This window comes from Haematobia irritans, chromosome 1 (assembly GCF_050003625.1).
Source record: "Haematobia irritans isolate KBUSLIRL chromosome 1, ASM5000362v1, whole genome shotgun sequence".
Taxonomy (NCBI): domain Eukaryota; kingdom Metazoa; phylum Arthropoda; class Insecta; order Diptera; family Muscidae; genus Haematobia; species Haematobia irritans.
The window spans coordinates 167,151,726-167,170,618 of record NC_134397.1 but is presented as its reverse complement, the minus strand read 5'-3'; the positions used below and the strand labels follow the sequence as shown (position 1 = coordinate 167,170,618).

Sequence of the window (18,893 nt, the reverse complement as noted above, 5' to 3'; positions counted from 1 at the left end):
GTGGGTATAACAAGTAATAATAATAAAAATTTTCTAGAATTTGTCGACAAATATTAAGATATTTTTAACATATATGAGCTTAAAAGTTTAGTTAAAATTTTTCAAAATTACCCTACATTTTTTTCGCCTTTTTTGATTGTATTTTCTATTTTATAAAACTAACTATAAAGATATTCGCATTAAATTTAATTATACGTATTTACCTTTGTTTCTTTCTGATGCTGCTCAATATCTTCTACACCACATATATTCCACATCGACGACAGTTTAATGAACCTGACAATCAATCCTTGAGTATATTAACATTCACGCCTACCCGAGAAGACGATGGTAAATATTTGACATGCCGTGCTGAAAACCAATACATTGAGGGCAGTGCTATTGAGGATAAATGGCGTCTGGTTGTTCATTGTAAGTAAACAAAAAAATTAAATATCTTGCTTTTTGTTTACAATTATACAGTACAAGGGAAAATACAATTGAATCGTTACATATACGAGTATGTATTGGAATTACATCCATTTGTCCATCTTGTGTGGGTAATGTGAGAAGGCGATGAATATGAAGATGAGTGATTACAAAAATTAAAAATCGGGCGGTACATAAATAAGGAAGCTATTGGCATATTTGAATACAGAGATGCCATCAGAGATTATTTTATGCACAATATTAATAAAATAATAATATAATAAATTTAAATATTTGTGAAAATCAGGGGATAAATATTTATATATGTAGTTATTATATCTAAGTCTAATCCAAATGGTCTTTTTTTAAATTAAAAAAAAAAATCAAATCATAAAAATATTACTAAAATTGTTTCAAAAAATTTATTTGTTATTTAAAACGAAACTCAATCACATAATTATTTATATATAAATTAGTTTATTAATTGGATATTAACAAATTTTCAATGAAAAATTAAATTGATTTCATTAATTTGTTAATTCACTGAAATAAGAATTTTCTTTGCTGAGGAACGAAGTTTTAGGCAAGCAAAGTTTTCTTTTGACTCTAAAATAAAAATTAAAAAATTTTCTTTAAAGCTAAATAAAAAGAAGTCGAGACAATCGTCAAATCACATACCATAAATTTGGGTTTGTTTGGTCTAAAAGAAAACCCTTTATAAGAAGGGGGAATTTCGTTTGTCTAAAATTTCGTTCCTGCACTGAAAAAAAAGCATGCTCGGTTCCAAAGATTTTGTCTTTACTTTAAAAAATTTGGTATTGATTCCGAGTCAAAGAAGCGGAGAATACAAGTAAGGATACTTTTAAGACACAATTCTCTTTTAAATTTAGGTTTTGTGTACTTGCTTCTAGGAAGCAAATTTTAATTTTTCGCTTTCTCAGCTTTTTTTCTTCATATGCTATCAAAGTCTTTTAAAAACGAGTTAACGGCAACATTATTTTCCAAATTAGGACTCGACTTCCCGTAGAAATTATGCTATGTTTGAAGTAAAAAACTTCTTTAAAATAAAGTTTTGAAAAACATGTCCTATATTTGAACGATTTTTTGCTTTGTAGTGAAGATGCAAAAAGACAACAAATTTAAAGACAATTTCATTAAATTTAAAGAATTTTTCTGAATTATTAAAGTCAACTTGACCTTAGCCTATAAATTTTTTCTTTCATGTTAAGATACCCATTTTTAAGTCAAATCACTTAATTATAAGGACAATACGACTTCATTGAAAAGTTTATCGACTTTTGAATAAGGAAAATAACTTTATTTTAGAGAAATGCGTCTTCTATGCTAAGCAAAATTTGTATTCGTATTTTAAAGACATGAAATCTTTGACCTCACGACAATATTTTTTTCAGTGTGAGGAAAGTATTTTTTCTTTGGGTGTTAAAACAAAAATCAGTGACAAACTTATTTGTTGCTATTATTTTTTTTAATAACAGTAATTTTGTTTAATTAACGTTGAGTGAGGGTAATATGGCCATATTAGGAAAAATAGCCATATTAGGCAATACATCTATATAGAATCCATTGTGGTTGATATTTAACTTATTTAAAATCCGCTACAAAATATTACCTTCCCAGCAAAAAAAGGGCTTCCAAAAAAGTAGTTTGCATTCCCAGTTTGTGATCCGGAAGTAGTGCAAACTTTTACATGAGCTTTTGTAAAGACGGAAGTACTCTATTTTGGATCCTTTGCATATGTAATTTTGTTATTTATGTAATTTTGTTATTTTCGGAATATATTTTTGTATAAATATATGAAAAATCAACAAAAATTTTAACATTATTGTAATTTTCAAAACCTTCCCAAAAGAACTTCCCTGGAATTGAAAAAGTCAAACGGCGCAGGTTCAAATCCCAGCGGGGATGAAATTTAATTTTTATACCCTCCACCATAGGATGGGGGGTATATTAAATTTGTCATTCCGTTTGTAACACATTGAAATATTGCTCTAAGACCCCATAAAGTATATAAATATTCTGGGTTGTGGTGAAATTCTGAGTCGATCTGAGCATGTCCGTCCGTCCGTCCGTCTGTTGAAATCACGCTAAATTCCCAACGAAACAAGTTATCAATCTGAACTTGGCACAAGTAGTTGCTATTGATGTAGGTCGGATGGTATTGCAAATGGTCCACATCGGTTCATAATTATATATAGCTCCCATATAAACGGGCCCCCAAATTTGGCTTGCGAATCCTCTAAGAGAAGCAAATTTCATCCAATCGGGCTAAAATTTGGTACATGGTGTTAGTATAAGGTCTCTAACAACCATGCAAAAATTGGTCCCCATCGGTCCATAATCATATATAGCCCCCATATAAACCGATCCCGAGATTTGGATTTGGAACCTCCTGGAGGAGCAAATTCCATCCGAGTCAGTTGAAATGTGGTACATTGTGCTAGTATATGGCCGTTAACAACCATGCCTAACTAGGTCCATATCAGCCTATAGTTATATATAGCCCTCAGATAAATCGATCCCAATCACACAAAAATTGGTCCATATCAAGTTCATAATTGTATATAGCCCCCATATAAGCGACCCCCATATTTCAATTCTGGCTCTCTACGTACCGTGTAAAAAGTGCAAAATGATTCGTAATTATTTGTATACAACTATACATAACTTTTTTGCCTAATATATACCACGTATGGACTAACTCACAATTTAGAAAACGATGTTAAGAAGTTTTAAGATACCACAACCCAAGTAATTCGATTGTGGATGACAGTCTTTCGTAGAAGTCTTTCGTAGAAGCGCAATCCATGGTGGAGGCCGTATATACTTGTTATTTTTAATTAAAAAATTCAATAACTCAGTTAATTTAGAGAATATTTCTTTAAATCCAATATGTTTCTCCTTACTTTAAGCAAACTTTTCCTTACTGGAAATATATTCGACAGAGGGACGCAATTTTCAAAAATTCGTGTCCTAAATTTAGTTAACAAAATTTTAAAGCAAAATTTATAAACAATCTTTTAATTACAATATCTTTATTTTAAAGAACTTTGTAATTGAAGTTGTGAAAATCACGTGTTCTAACCTTATATTAAACTTAAGTTGTCTTCGAATCCTTTCAAAAAACAATTTTAAAATTAAGAATGGTTTAATGACCAATAAAAGCTTTTTCTCATAATATTTCATATCAGGGGAAACTTTTTTTGTGTGTATTTATGATCTTTGAATTAAGTCATTGAAATTGTACCGAACTCCTGTAACCACATGACCACATTCACCATGCTGTAATATAGGCCTAGGGACACACATAAATTGTCTCCATTCTTGGCAAATTCATACATGTATGCACTTTTACCTATGGGTATATAGAAAAGATATTTTACTTAATTTATTTAAAAAGCGGACACAAAACCTTTTCGGTTGACTAGTATTCAGAGCTCACAGGGTCCAAGAGGACATTTTAGCAAAAAAAAAACACACACACACAAAAATATAAATTAACATAAATAAATTTACACTTTGGTGCATACAAGTACAAATCTAGCTCCATCGCGCTCTCTCTCTGCCTCTCTTGTCCACAGTACCCCAGAGACAACAAAATATTTGGGGGGAAAATGAAAAATCTGGGACAAAGACTAACGGCAACAAGAGAGCTGGGACCGAGAAAAAACAAAATCACAAAGGCTGTGTCTCTCTAGTCACGCTATTTGAGGTTAAATACTTACGTTTTTTTCTGGTCCTTATGGAATGACCCACTCTCTAGATGTCCAAGCTTCTCTCCTCCGCATTTTTGTTCTATCTTTCACATTGTGCCATTGTTGTCTTTTACATGACAATGGACTACTCTGGTGGTCCCATATTCAATTTAATTCAATTGCAAAGCTTTGTAAATGACTTTAATGATATTATATACAGTTTTGCTGTTGTTGTTGGTTTACGTCCAGTTGTGTTGGTATCCTGCTGTTTGTCCTGCCATCCAGTAAAGCTTTTGGGACCGGCCATCTACACTGGACATCGTTAGAGTAACGAACATTGAGAACTGTGATTAGAATTGAAATTGGCCAAGTTTGTAATAAAAATAAATTACAGCGTTTTTGCATTTATTTGCAACAACAACCAACAGTAATAAGGACAATGATTGTATGTATGGTTGGTGGATATTTACATATATGTCTGTGTGGGTAGCCATACATAGCACAGTATGGGTATGCGATAGATACTGTTGTGACCCATATTACACTGATAGAAAATAAATGATTGTGTTTATTGATTGTTGTATCATTAGAATCGTTACACTGAAAATAATATTGATCTAATTTGAAAAAGTATGCAACCTGAATTTTAGCATAAGCAATTTACACTATATTAAGCACAAACTTCATCGAAATTAAAAGAAAGTTTATAATCGTTGCTTCAACCATTTTTTTTTCACTAAATTTAGGAAAATGTAACAAATTCGCATCTTTAGATAAAATGATAATAAAAATGATGATAAAAATGCTTCAAATATAGGCTGAGAATTATTTTGAAGATGTTGCGAGGAACTTCATTCATGGTCGACGCATGCTGAGAACGATGGTACTGAGTCCTGTTGGTATGCTCATGGTAAACAGCTGAAATGTTTGTCGACCATGGCCTCCATTTACCCGATAATATTTAGCATATACCCCAGGTTCAATTAATATGAGCGGTGAGTTACGGCGCCCATACAATTCCCATCGGCGGTCCTTGATTTCTGGTTACCATACGAAGGTGTACATTTTCTGCTGACCTCCTTGGCAAGTAAGCCCGATCATTTTATTTGTTGACAAACTGGCCAAATTTGGCCATAGACCACTGAGTGCTGCCCGATTCCATGTTAAGCTCAATGACAAGGGACCTCCTTTTTATAGCCGAGTCCGAACGGCGTTCCAAATTGCACTGAAACCACTTAGAGAAGCTTTGAAACCCTCAGATATGTCACCAGCATTACTGAGGTGGGATAATCCACCGTTGAAAAACTTTTTGGTGTTCGGTCGAAGCAGGAATCGAACCCACGACCTTGTGTATGCAAGGCGGGCATGCTAACCATTGCAGCACGGTGATACATATATATGAGAGCTATATCTAAATCTGAACCGATTTGAATGAAATTTTGCAGAGTTGAAGGGTGATGAAGAAGATTACTTTTTGCCGAATTTGGCGACGATCCGTTTGTAAAAAAGCATAACGTGACCTCATTTGTCCAAATCGGGCAATACATATATATGGGAGCAATATCTAAATTTGATCCGATTTCTTCTAAATTCCTTGTGCCAAAAAAACACCCTGTACCAAATTTCATCAAACTCGGTTAATAATTACGACCGGAATCCTGTGAACAACAAATACATGGACAGACGGACGGACGGTCACCAAGCTCTAGATCGACTCAGGAGGTGATTCTGAGTCGATCGGTATATATTTTATGGGGTCTAAAATCAATATTTCTGGTAGACACATTTTCTGGCAGATCAAAGTTATTATACCCTGACCATATATAATAATAAATGGTACGAGAACAAAGAATTTATTCACATTTGGGTGTCGAAAGGCTCTAACTATAGGCCATTGTGATTTTCCAACAATCACACTATCACGCTTTACTTGTCGAAAATGGTTTTGTTTTTTCGTAGAAATTGTTCTTATTAGACCATCCTCGTATAATAGCTATCAATTGACTTTTTACATTTGTTTTTTTCATACGAAGAGTAAAAATAACTAAAATTTTTCAGTTAGATTTTGCTTCCATACATGTGTAACTCTAAGGCTTGTCAACACTTTTGACATTTTTTCTTATGTACACATAAATGAGAGGATAGTCTAGATTACTCAACGAGAAGTCACCAAAGAACCATTAATGATCTGTAGCAACCGTCTTTTAGCAGTCTAATGACACCGATGACAACTTGATGAGACAACAATTATTTTGTGGCGATTAAAATCTTAGCAAGAATCCCAAAAAAATCCACCCAAAAGTGTTAGTGTCACCGATGTATGGGTGGAGGTGGAAAATACAGTAGCAAGACTTTGTAAATATTTATGACAATCACACAGCATATGTGTAATTGTTGTGTAAAACTCAAGGAGGAAAGTCGGAGAAGTGACTACAAAAAAAGTCGTATATCAACTCACATACTAAATTATTTTTGAAGACTAGAGTTTTCCTCATATGATTCTAACATACGATATTCAATCTATTTTCCTACCAATTTAAAGTTTTGATTGATTTTTTTCTCTATAGGACTTTTACCAAAAATATTAGATTGTCTAACCTTTTGTCATTTATTAGTTTTGAATATTTAACCATACAATTGAGAGAATTCATAAGTTATTGCTACATATTGACCACAATATCCCCTCAAAGGATATGCTGCTAAACTTGATTATTATGGGAGATATGTATTTTGACAAAAATTATGAAATAAAAATATCTTTTGAATCACTTATCAATATAAAAATTTATCCCAATTGAATTGTGGTCATAACATATCCTGGTTGGGACATGTCTGGTCTTGCCATATAGTTCAACAAACAACAAAAAGGAAATAGTAATGGTAACAGCAAAATATCAAATTGGCATAAAGGACATTTCAATGGATGTCCTTTTTTGTTGTGGCTGTGTTTATCATTTACATTGTCATTGTTATGACATCCCACATAGTATTAGGTTTGTTTTACTGTGGCCCAAAGGAATGAATATTCAAAAATGAATTTTGAAAAATTTCTTTGATAACTTCATGGAGTACAGTAGCATCATAGTTCTATGGTACTGACTTGGAATCGAATGACTACTTTATAAAATTAGAGTTCAACGTTTTTCGACATATGAAGAAGCTGTTTCTATACCCTCCACCATAGGATGGGGGCTATTTAACTTTGTCATTCCCGTTGTAACACATCGAAATATTGCTCTACGACCCCATAAAGTATATATATTGTGGGTCGTGGTGAAATTCTGAGTCGATCTGAGCATGTCCATCCGTCCGTCTGTTGAAATCACGCTAACTTCCGATTAAAATAAGCTATCGACTTGAAACTTGACATAAGTAGTTGTTATTGATGTATGTCGGATGGTATTGCAAATGGCCCATATTGGACCACTTTTACGTATAGCTCCCATATAAATCGACCCCCAGATGTGGCTTGCGGAAGCTCTTAGAGAAGCAAATTTCGGTTGAAGTGATATACTAACACTCTCTTCTCTAACAATCATGCTAAAATTGGTCCATATAGGTCCATAATTATATATAGCCCCCATATAAACCGATCCCCAGATTTGACCTCCGGAGCCTCTTGAAGGAGCAAAATTTATCCGATCCGGTTGAAATTTGGTACGTGGGATACTTATATAGTCTCTAACAACCATGCTATATATAATTATGAACCATATCGGTTCATAAATATATATGGCCACCATATAAACCGATCCCCGAGATTTTACCTCCGGAGTCTCTTGGAGGAGCAAAATTCATCCGATCCGGTTGAAATTTGGTACGTGTGGTACGTATATAGTCTCTAATATCCATGCCAAGATTGGGCCATATTGGTCAATAATTATATATAGCCCCCATATAAACCTATCCCCAGATTTGAAATCCGGAGCCTCTTGGAGGAGCAAAATTCATCCGATCCGGTAAAGTTTGGTACCTGATATAGTCTTTAACCACCATGCAACAATTGGTCCATATAGGTCCATAATTATATATAGCCCCCATATAAACCGATCCCCAGATTTGACCTCCGGAGCCTCTTGGAGGAGCAAAATTTATCCGATCCGCTTGAAATTTGGAACGTGGGATACTTATATAGTCTCCAATAACCATGCAAAAATTGGTCCATATATTGGTCAATAATTATATATAGCCCCCATTTAAACCGATCCCCAGATTTGACCTACGGATCCTCTTGGAGTAGCAAAATTCATCCGATCCGGTTGAAATTTGGTACGTGATGTACGTATATTGTCTTTAACCACCATGCAACAATTGGTCCATATAGGTCCATAATTATATATAGCCCATATAAACCGATCCCCAGATTTGACCTCCGGAGCCTCTTGGAGGAGCAAAATTCATCCGATCCGGTTGAAATTTGGTACGTGGGAGACTTATATAGTCTCTAACAACCATGCTATATATATAAATATGAACCATATCGGTTCATAAATATATATGGCCACCATATAAACCGATCCCCGAAATTTGACCTCCGGATCCTCTTGGAGGAGCAAAATTCATCCGATCCGTTTGAAATTTGGTACGTTGCGAACGTATATAGTCTCTAATAACCAAGCAAAAATTGGTCCATATCGGTCCATAATTATATATAGCCCCCATATAAACCGATACCCAGATTTGACCTCCTGAGCCTCTTGGAGAAGCAAGTACATGGTTTTTAACAACCATGCCAAAATTTGTCCAAATCGGTGCATAATTATTTATAGCCCCCATATAAACCGATCCCCAGATTTGTTTTTGAAGCCTCTTGGAGGAGCAAATTTCATCCGATTTAGTTGAGATTTGGTACATTGTGCTAGTATATAGCCGCTAAAATCCATGCCTAACTAGGTCCACATCGGTCTATTGTTATATATAGCCCTCAGATAAACCGATCCCCAATCACACAAAAATTGGTCTATATTGGTTCATAATTGTATATAGCCTCCATATTTCAATTCTGACTCTCTAATTACCGCGCAAAATTTCATACCGGTTTGTAATTATTTGTGGACTTCCCTATATATTGCGGTCAAGAACTGAATTATATAACTTACGTATTTAATCTGTCTTTTTTTTTGTCTAATATATATCACGTATGGACTAACACTACACTATATTTGGACTAACATTTACAATTTAGAAGATGGTGTTAAGAAGTTTTAAGATACCTTGCTATCGGCAAGTGTTACCGCAACCCAAGTAATTCGACAGTCTTTAGTAGAAGCTTCTACGGAATCCATAGTGGAGGGTACTAAGATTCGGCCTGGCCGAACTTTGGAGATCTTAATTACGGTGGCTAAAGTACTAGGACAATTGGTTAAAACGCTCTAAAAAGTGTATAGATCTAAATGTGGGAATATTTTGAAAAACAATAAAGTGATTTTCGATGATTAATCGCTGGGCATATAAAACATTACAAAATTAAAAGAAAATATAAAATAAAATCATATCTCCTTATTTTCATTTAGAAATTGGACATAAGGAAATTTTCCATGCCAATTGTTGTCTACTTGTCTAGCGCCCCTTGCCTCTATTATAACATAATCTCCATAATGAATAAGACTATTAAATAAGTCAAAATAAAAATATTCTGATAATTTTACTGGAGTTGCTTTCACTATCGCATCCACTGTCAACGCTTTTGCCATTTCCCCACCCCACAAAAAACTTATAAACTTTGGTGTTGGAATATTTACAGTTAAGTATTCAAAATGTTATGGCAGCTTTGTGTTGTTGGTTCCGTGTTTTGTTTTGGCTTATATTGTTTTTGTGTCCTTTGTTGACAATTTATTTTAATATCACCTCTAAATACATGCACACACACACACATTCACCCGTTGCTACCTAGTGTACTCATTGACTTAGCCGATTAGACTTTTTCAAACATTAAAAGCAGACAGTGGCTTTATTTTTCAATCCAGGACTTATATGTGTTATAGGGTGGTGCGATTAGAAGAAAATATTGGCATTAATTAACAATAAATCTTCAAAATAACTATCATAAATATACTTTTCTAATTTTAAGAAAATCGAATGAAAATGTCATCGACCGATACTCGGGAAATAAACTCTATAAAAAAAAATCTTAATATTATTGATCATTAATATTAAATTACATTTACACAAACGTTTGTTAACATAACGAAAATCTACAATGATACATCGAAAGTTTACGTTAATTTAATGCAAATTAGTTTTGCATGGTTATTAGGTACAATATACTAGGTTAGGTTAGGCTATGTGGCAGCCCGATGTATCAGGCTCACTTAGACTATTCAGTCCATTGTGATACCACCGTGGTGAACTTCTCCCTTATCACTGAGTGCTGCCCGATTCCATGTTAAGCTCAATGACAAAGGACCTCCTTTTTATAGCCGAGTGCGAACGGCGTTCCACATTCCAGTGAAACCACTTAGAGAAGCTTTGAAACCCTCACTTTTTGGTGTTCGGTCGTAGCAGGAATCGAACCCACGACCTTGTATATGCAAGGCGGCCATGCTAACCATTGCACCACGGTGGCTCCCTACAATATACTAACACCACGTACCAAATTTCAAACGGATCGGATGAAACTTGCTCTTGCAAGATGCTCCGGATTCCAATCTGGGGATCGGTTTATATGGGGGCTATATATAATTATGGACCGATATGGACCAAGTTTTTCATGGTTGTTAGGTACAATATACTAACACCACGTACTAAATTTCAACCGGATCGGATGAATTTTGCTCCTCCAAGAGGATCCGCAAGCCAAATCTAGGGGTCGGTTTATATGGGGGCTATACGTAAAAGTGGTCCGATATGGCCCAATTGCAATACCATCCGACCTACATCAATAACAACTACTTATGCCAAGTTTCAAGTGTATAGCTCGTTTCGATCAGAAGTTAGCGTGATTTCGACAGACGAACGGACACATTTAGTTCGACTCAGAATTTCATTACGACACAGAATATATATACTTTATGCGGTCTTAGAGCAATATTTCGGTGTGTTACAAACGGAATGACAAAGTTAATATACCCCCCATTCTATGGTGGAGTGTATAAAAACGACTTCATTAAAAGTTTATTGACTTTGGGTAAGGAAAAAAAAAACTTTATATTAGAGAATTTAAATTTAGGACTCGAATCGTTGAAATTTGCGTACCTCTGTTAAATTTGAATGACTTTGAAGTTAGGCAATTTTTCCTTAAAGTAAAGAAAAACATTTTTGATTTAAAGAAATAATCTTAAATTGAGTGACATTTATTTTTATGTGAACATCTTTGTTTTTATGTCGTCAAAAGAGAACGAAAATTCGATAAATAAGATCTGTACACGTAGTTAAACTAAAGCTAAATTTAACTTAGTTTTATTGGAAAAAATTTATTTGCTTGTATTTAAATTTTATTATTTTTATCGAAATTGTCCACAGCTTAATGAAATCTTACTTTTTTTAAGTATGTCTCAAAAATTTTATGAACTAAACGTGAGTATAAAGTTCAATAACCGTACACATAAGTTCAATATGAACTTAATCAAAAGAAGATTTTCGTACGATTCCCAAAAATAGTAAGAATGAACTACTGTATGGCTAAAATGGTCATGACTTGGCGCCAATGATTTTCTTCTTTACTTTTAGTTAATTTTTTCTTCTATGAGTAGATGTAATTTCGTGAACTGCAGTTAAAAAGTACAACAGGGCATTAAAATTTCCTGGTTTTAACAACGCTTTGTGGAAACCTCAAAATGTGGAGTAAAATTCAATTCAATTTTCGTGCGAGGTAGTTCATTCTTCCTATAAAACAGTTCACTTTTTTTTCGGTGTATCCTAATTCTAAATTTATGTAGCTAAGATTTAAAGCTATATAGGTTCCCAAAATTTTCTAAATCCTTAATGGAGGTAAGTGAATTAAAATAAACTTTCTTGTTTTGATTGTGATTTCAGTGGATCATTTGTAATTTAGCAGATGTCATTTATGGTAAATCGTTTTAATTCAATGCAATCAAATTAAAATGCATTTTAAGTATTTTGTATATCTCTTCGATAATAGATTTTTATCATTAACACAACTGATATCATACACTCAAACAAAAATGTCTCTCAGTACACCCTATTATATGACATATTTTCGTGTGTGTATGTATTGGTTTTTGTTTGAACTTTATATTTGCCATGTCTACGGCTGAAAATCTAATTTTACATTGTGGTCGTGTACAATTTAACGCCATTTTACTTTTTGGTGGTGAACTCACTCCGGTGGGTGTTTTTGTTTTCTATGGTTTGTATTTGTGTGTGTGTGTGTATTGGAGTTTACCTCTATACCAGTATGTTTGTGTGAACTTTTATTGGTTTCAGTGGGGACAAATATTAGTAAATTATTTATGTACTGGTTACATGCTACCACATACAATAAACGGACACGCACAGTCTCATACGCTCGTTCAATCTGTCCTGCATTATAGAACACGGATTGTTTTTCACTCATCTAAACAGTCTTTCAGCACTCTATTGTTTCAGTGTCAAAGTAGTATCAACAAAAATTGTAAATTTAATTTTATTACTGCATATTATGTTCTTTGTTATCCTGTGCGTTTACACTCACTCTTCTCACTGCTAGACAGACAGACGGTGTCTAGTGTCCATTGAAGTTCAATAAACTGCCATGGCACAAGAGCTCCATAGTTTTGAAGTTTATTGTTGCTTTGGTTTTTGCTATCGACCAACGACAATTTATTCTAATTAAACATAAAATTCCAATTTTCCCCCATATTCATGTTTTTGTTGTTGCTTTCTAACACAATTACCATGCGGTCACCGAGACCTTTGTGAGTTGCCGCTACCATGGGTGACAATTGTTTCGCTACTATGGCAGTGAGTTGTAATAAAGGGAGGATTTTTGATGCAGAGTTTCGTTGATTTGGCTATTTTAAGGATTAAGCCGGAAATTCATTAAAATTAAGTGGCAATTTGAATTCTAGTCGCAGACGCAATGATTTCTATCACTTTGTCCGGTTGAGTGCGTATTTCAATTTTTATCGACATAGAGCGATTTTGGGTTTTGTGCAAACTTCCATTGTTACTCTTCATATTAAATGAACGTTTCATTAGTTATTTGAAAAACCAGAAACCCCACACACATTACACTTAAAGAAACTTTCCTGGGATCCAAAGATTTTGAGTATTTTGGTATTGATTTCGATCCAGAGATGCTGCTTCTTAAAAATATTGAATTTTTTCTCTGCCTACGCTAAATTAGCAATGCTACTCATTTATAAACAAGTAAGGAAAGTCTAATGTCGGGCAGGGCCGACTAACTATATTAATACCTTGCACCACTTTGTAGATCCACACTTTCAATAGCACATCCAAATGTGTTGGGTGCTATATATAAAGGTTTATATTACCATATGCACACTGAAAGAAAAGCATACCCGGTTCCAAAGATTTTGTCTTTACTTTAAAAAATTTGGTATTGATTCCGAGCCAAAGAAGCGGAGAAGACAAGTAAGGATACTTTTAAGACACAATTCTCTTTTAAAATCGGGTTTTGTGTACTTGCTTCTAGGAAGCAAATTTTAATTTTTTCGCTTTTTCAGCTTTTTTTCTTCATATGCTATCAAAGTCCTTTAAAAACAAGTTAACGACGACTTTATTTTCCAAATTAAGACTCGACTTCTAGTAGAAATTATGCTGTGTTTCAAGTAAAAAACGTCTTTAAAATAAAGTGTTGAAAAACATGTCCTATATTTGAACGATTTTTTGCTTTGTAGTCAAGATGCAAAAAGACAACAAATTTAAAGACAATTTCATTAAATTTAAAGATTTTTTCTAAATAATTAAAGTCAAGTTGACCTTAGCCCAAACATTTCTTCTTTCATGTTATGATATCCATTTTTAAATCAAATCACTTAATTATAAGGACAATACGACTTCATTGAAAAGTTTATCGACCTTTGGTCAAGGAAAAAACTTTATACTAGAGAAATGCGCCTTCTATGCTAAGCAAAATTTGCATTCGTATTTTAAAGACATGAAAACTTTGACATCACGACAATATTTTTTTCAGTGCATATATTTAAATTTGACCAGATCTGAACAAAATTTGTCAGAGTTCTACTAAATTTATAGACTTTAAATTAAAGTCGGCTAATGCACTGGGGTTGAAGACAATGCTACAAAAAAAATAAAAAATCTGACCCAATTTTGAGGCAACTGCGTAAAAGTGTATTTATGATTTATCGGTCGATATATATTATATGTATTAGAAGTATAGGCAAATTTGAGTAATGTTTACAAGTTTTCGATGTGGCAGGGGCGATTTTATAAGGAAAATGTGTGTATTTTTGATATTTTTGCCCAAATCGGAAAAATAAATATATGGAAGCGATATCGAAATTCTACTCCCTGTGCAAAATTTCACGTAAATCGGACTACAACTTTGATATCTGTGGTCATGTGACAGAAAATCGTGCGAAAGATATATATGGAAACTATATCTAAATCTGAAACGATTTCAACCAACATTGGCATGCATATCCAGAACCTTAATTATACTCCTTGTGCAAAGTTTCAAGTAAATTGGGGTCTCTGATCTCTGTTGGTTATATGAGTCTAAATCGGATGAAAGTTATATATGGGAGCTATATCTAAATTTGAACCGATATCAATAAACTTTAGCACCCTTGACTACCCTACTAATTGTCTCCTAGTCCAAAATTTCAACCAAATTGGTGTAAACCTCTGGCTTCTGAGGCCATATAAGTCCATATCGGCCGAAAGATATATATGAGAGCAATATCTAAATCTGAACTGATTTTAATAAAATTTAGCACACATAACTATATTACTAATTATTCTCCTTGTGCAATATTTCAAACAAATTAGGGTAAAACTCTGGCTTCTGCGCCCCTATAAGTGCATATCGGGAGAAAGATATATATGGGAGCTATATCTAAATCTGAACCGATTTCTTCCAAAATCAATAGGGTTCTATTCTGACCCAAAATAGAAACTTGTGTTAAATTTGAAGTTGATTGAACTAAAACAGCGGTCTAGACTTTGATCACACAAATGTGTTCACAGACAGACGGACATGGCTAGATCGACTCAGGGACCCACCGTGAGCATTATTGCCAAAGACATCATGTGTCTATCTTGTCTTCTTCTGGGTGTTGCAAACATATGCACTAACTTATAATACCCTGTTCCACAGTGTAGCGCAGGGTATAAAAATAAATATATACAAAATAATATAAATAATACAATATAAAATATAAAATATAAAGATATATATACAGTGAAACCTCTCAAACTTGGACACTCTGAAAACCGGACACCTCCCAAACGTGGACAGTTTGCTGGGGACGTTTGCTATATTAACACATTAAAATTAACCTCTCAAAGCTGGACACCTCCCAAATGTGGACAACATTTAGGCGACCGTGAGTGTTCATTTTTCAGAGGTTTCACTGTATATGTATTTTTATGTACCAAAAAAAAAGTTCTTGTATAGAGAAAATTTGTACCAGGAAGCAAGTAACTCAGCGGAATTCAACTATGGCTGCCAAATCCAATGAAGCTCTGTTCAATCACTCCCTTAAAGCTGAGGGAACGGAATTGTCAATTTAATGACTTCAGATGTCAATCAAACTAAGATTGAACTTTTGGAGGAGCCGCGTAGTCTTTTTCACATTTCTATTTCCATACCTTAAATGTATATTTAATTTTGTTATGAGAAGTTGTAAAATAAGAAGTATTCTTCCCTATTTAAAACATATTTTAAAACATACAATAATTATAACAATTATTTCTATAAAACGATGGGGCAATTTTTGGGTCCACTCATGACTTAAATATGGCCGAAATTATTCTTGTTATACCAACGACAAATATTTTCTTGTATGTATGTTGAAACTAGTTTTGCTTATACTATACTATCAATTTAAATTGGATGAAATATATATTTATTTATTTTAAATAATAAACTTTATTTTTACTTACCTTTTAAATATTGGTATTCACTACTTTATATTAAAAATGTTTCGTTCTCCTCACTTTCATGTGATATCGAGTAAAAGTTTTCTAATTTTAAGCCAAAGTCGGCTTAAGATAGCAAATCAAATGCAAGCCAACCATTAAGAACACACACACACTTTTTGCTCGTGGGTTCGATGAGAGCATCGAGGAGAAAAAACTCTATTTTGTGCTCTCAGAACATAACTCTCACAGACGAATTAAGTATCACTTTTCATGTTTAAACATCCAAACAAGCTTAAATCAAACTTTAAGTACTTGAATTGCACAAATATGCACATTCTGTACTTAATGTTAAGTACGAAAATAAAATGTTAAGTACGAAAATAATATTTTGAAACTTGATTTTAGAAATCTACTTTTTTTTGTGTATTACGAATAGTTTCTGATGATTTAAATTTAAAGTATAAGTAATTGGATTAAAGTATAATACAATTGGGGTACATTAATTGTAACTTAATATTCTGATATGTATATGTTTACTTATTTATAACGTTTTTGTATCTACAATAGTGTCAAAAAAAATTGTCTATATATGCGACAATGCTGACCGTGTGTTTTATTTTATTTTTGCTATCAAAATAAATTTTAGTTATATTCTAAAATAAACAAATATTACTTGATTTCAAACCAGTTTATTCATAATACAAAAAAGCGTATAAAAAACTGTTTTCATCACAAAAAAAAAAAAACATAACAAATGTTGCAAGGAAACCCATTTGTCCATCAATTTGATGTAGAACAACGGAACCATAGTATTGTTTATTTTGCTATTTAAGATCATCACTAGCACATTTCTGTCATTTAAACTAATTTGGTTCCCTTTCCACTCTGACAGACAAAATCTAATCTAATGACAATCTGTTTTCTGTTGGTATGTTTTTCTTTTTTTTATGGTACACCCTTACCTCAATGAAATCGTGATTTGTGTCTATCATGTAAATTGTTTAGCACTTTAAATTCCTAACTAGAGTTTATAGTTTTGTTGGATTTGTTTGTTTCTTCGTTTTCGTTTTTCTGTTGTTTGCCTTCTTTTTTCTCTGCTTTTTTGATAGGGCCACATTCAAATGTTGACCAAAAGTTTCTTTGGCTTTTATGCATTTAATATGGGCCTTAAGTTGGCAGTTTATGGCACATTTATGGTCTTCCAAAAAGGGTTTTACCACCAGCAGCAAGGGTGAATGAAGATTTTCTCCTGGTTGTCTTTTAAGTAGCATGCAATATAGCCAAAACAATGAAGGACAATGTGATGTCGTAGATATCAAATGCAGACCACACTATTGCAATCCGTTGTCCATCTCTGTGTATGGCCTGGATGCAAAAACCTATAGAGAGAGCTATCTTGTTTGGTTTTTGTCTTTCCCCTTTTTTGTGCGGTTTTCACACAATTTCATTTTATACTCGTATAAGTATACACTTTTTATGGTTTAACTTTATTTTAGTGCCTTTGCTTCCTTCCTTCCTGGGGATACAAATAAAACCAAGATTTTCTCAGCCTTTCGGGTAGATTTCTTTTTTAGTTTTACTTCGATTTTTTTTTTGGTTGTACAAGATTTGTTGATTTTTATGCCAAGTTTCTTTTGTTTAAATTAAAGACGACCACCACCACCACCATCACCGGGACAATTGGGGACAAAAAATGTACAATCAGAAATGAGAATGAATAAAACTTTTGCCAATATTTGGTAATTTAACTGGTCATATCTCTTTATAGGATGCTATGAAATTTGATATGAGTAGAATATTGTATCCCTTTGTTGCAACAGATTTGATTGTGTAAAAAGGTTATGGCTACCACATACTGAAAAAGAGAAAACAAATTGTGATTCATAAAAAAATTTAATGATTTTGTTTTGATGAATCCACAAGCGTTTAAAAAGTTTGTCGTAATTAGATTGGCTCAATAAGTCAACTGGAAAATAAAGCCAGTAATGAAAGACTAAAGTCGGGAAAGGTCGACTTTATTATACCCTGTACCACCTTGTAGTTCCATAATCGGAAATCATAGCGTTCTATTCTGACCCAAAACACATACTTGTTCCAAATTTGAAAAAAAAACTTTGACGAAATTTCCTCTAGAAATAAAATTTTCGCAAAATTTTCTATAACACAGAAATAAAATTTTCGCAAAATTTTCTATAGAAATACAATTTTCGCAAAAATTTTTTATACATATAAAATTTTTAAAACATTTTTTATACATATAAAATTTTGTAAACATTTTTTATTTAAATAAAATTTTGACAAAATTTTCTATCGAAATAAAATGTTGACAAAATTTTCTATAGAAATAAAATGTTGACAAAATTTCATACAGAAATAAAATTTTAACAAAATTTTCTATACAAATACAATTTTGACAAAATTTTCTATAGAAAAAAAAAATTTGACACAATTTTCTATAGAAATAAAATTTTGACAAAACTTTCTATGGAAATAAAATTTTAACAAAATTTTCTAATGAAATAAAATTTTGAGAAAATTTTCTATAGAAATAAACCTTTGAGAAAATTTTCTGTACAAATAAAACTTTGAGAAAATTTTCCATAGAAATTCTAAGTAAATAACATTTTGATAAAATTTTCTATAGAAATAAAATTTTGAAAAAAATTTCTACAAAAGTAAAATTTTGACAAAAATTTTCTAAAAAAATAAATTTTGACAAAACTTACTACATGAATAAAATTTTGACAAAATCTTCTATAGAAT

At 32.9% G+C, this 18,893-nt stretch overlaps 1 protein-coding gene across 1 annotated transcript in view; it reads left to right on the top strand.

Annotated features, from left to right (window-relative positions):
• side-IV (sidestep IV transmembrane protein) overlaps nucleotides 1-18,893 on the top strand; it is a 440,483-nt gene that overhangs the window by 322,852 nt on the left and 98,738 nt on the right. The window contains exon 8 of the mRNA XM_075292078.1: nucleotides 267-411. Within this exon, the coding sequence (XP_075148193.1) occupies nucleotides 267-411 (145 nt within the window). The remainder of the gene's footprint in view (nucleotides 1-266; nucleotides 412-18,893) is intronic.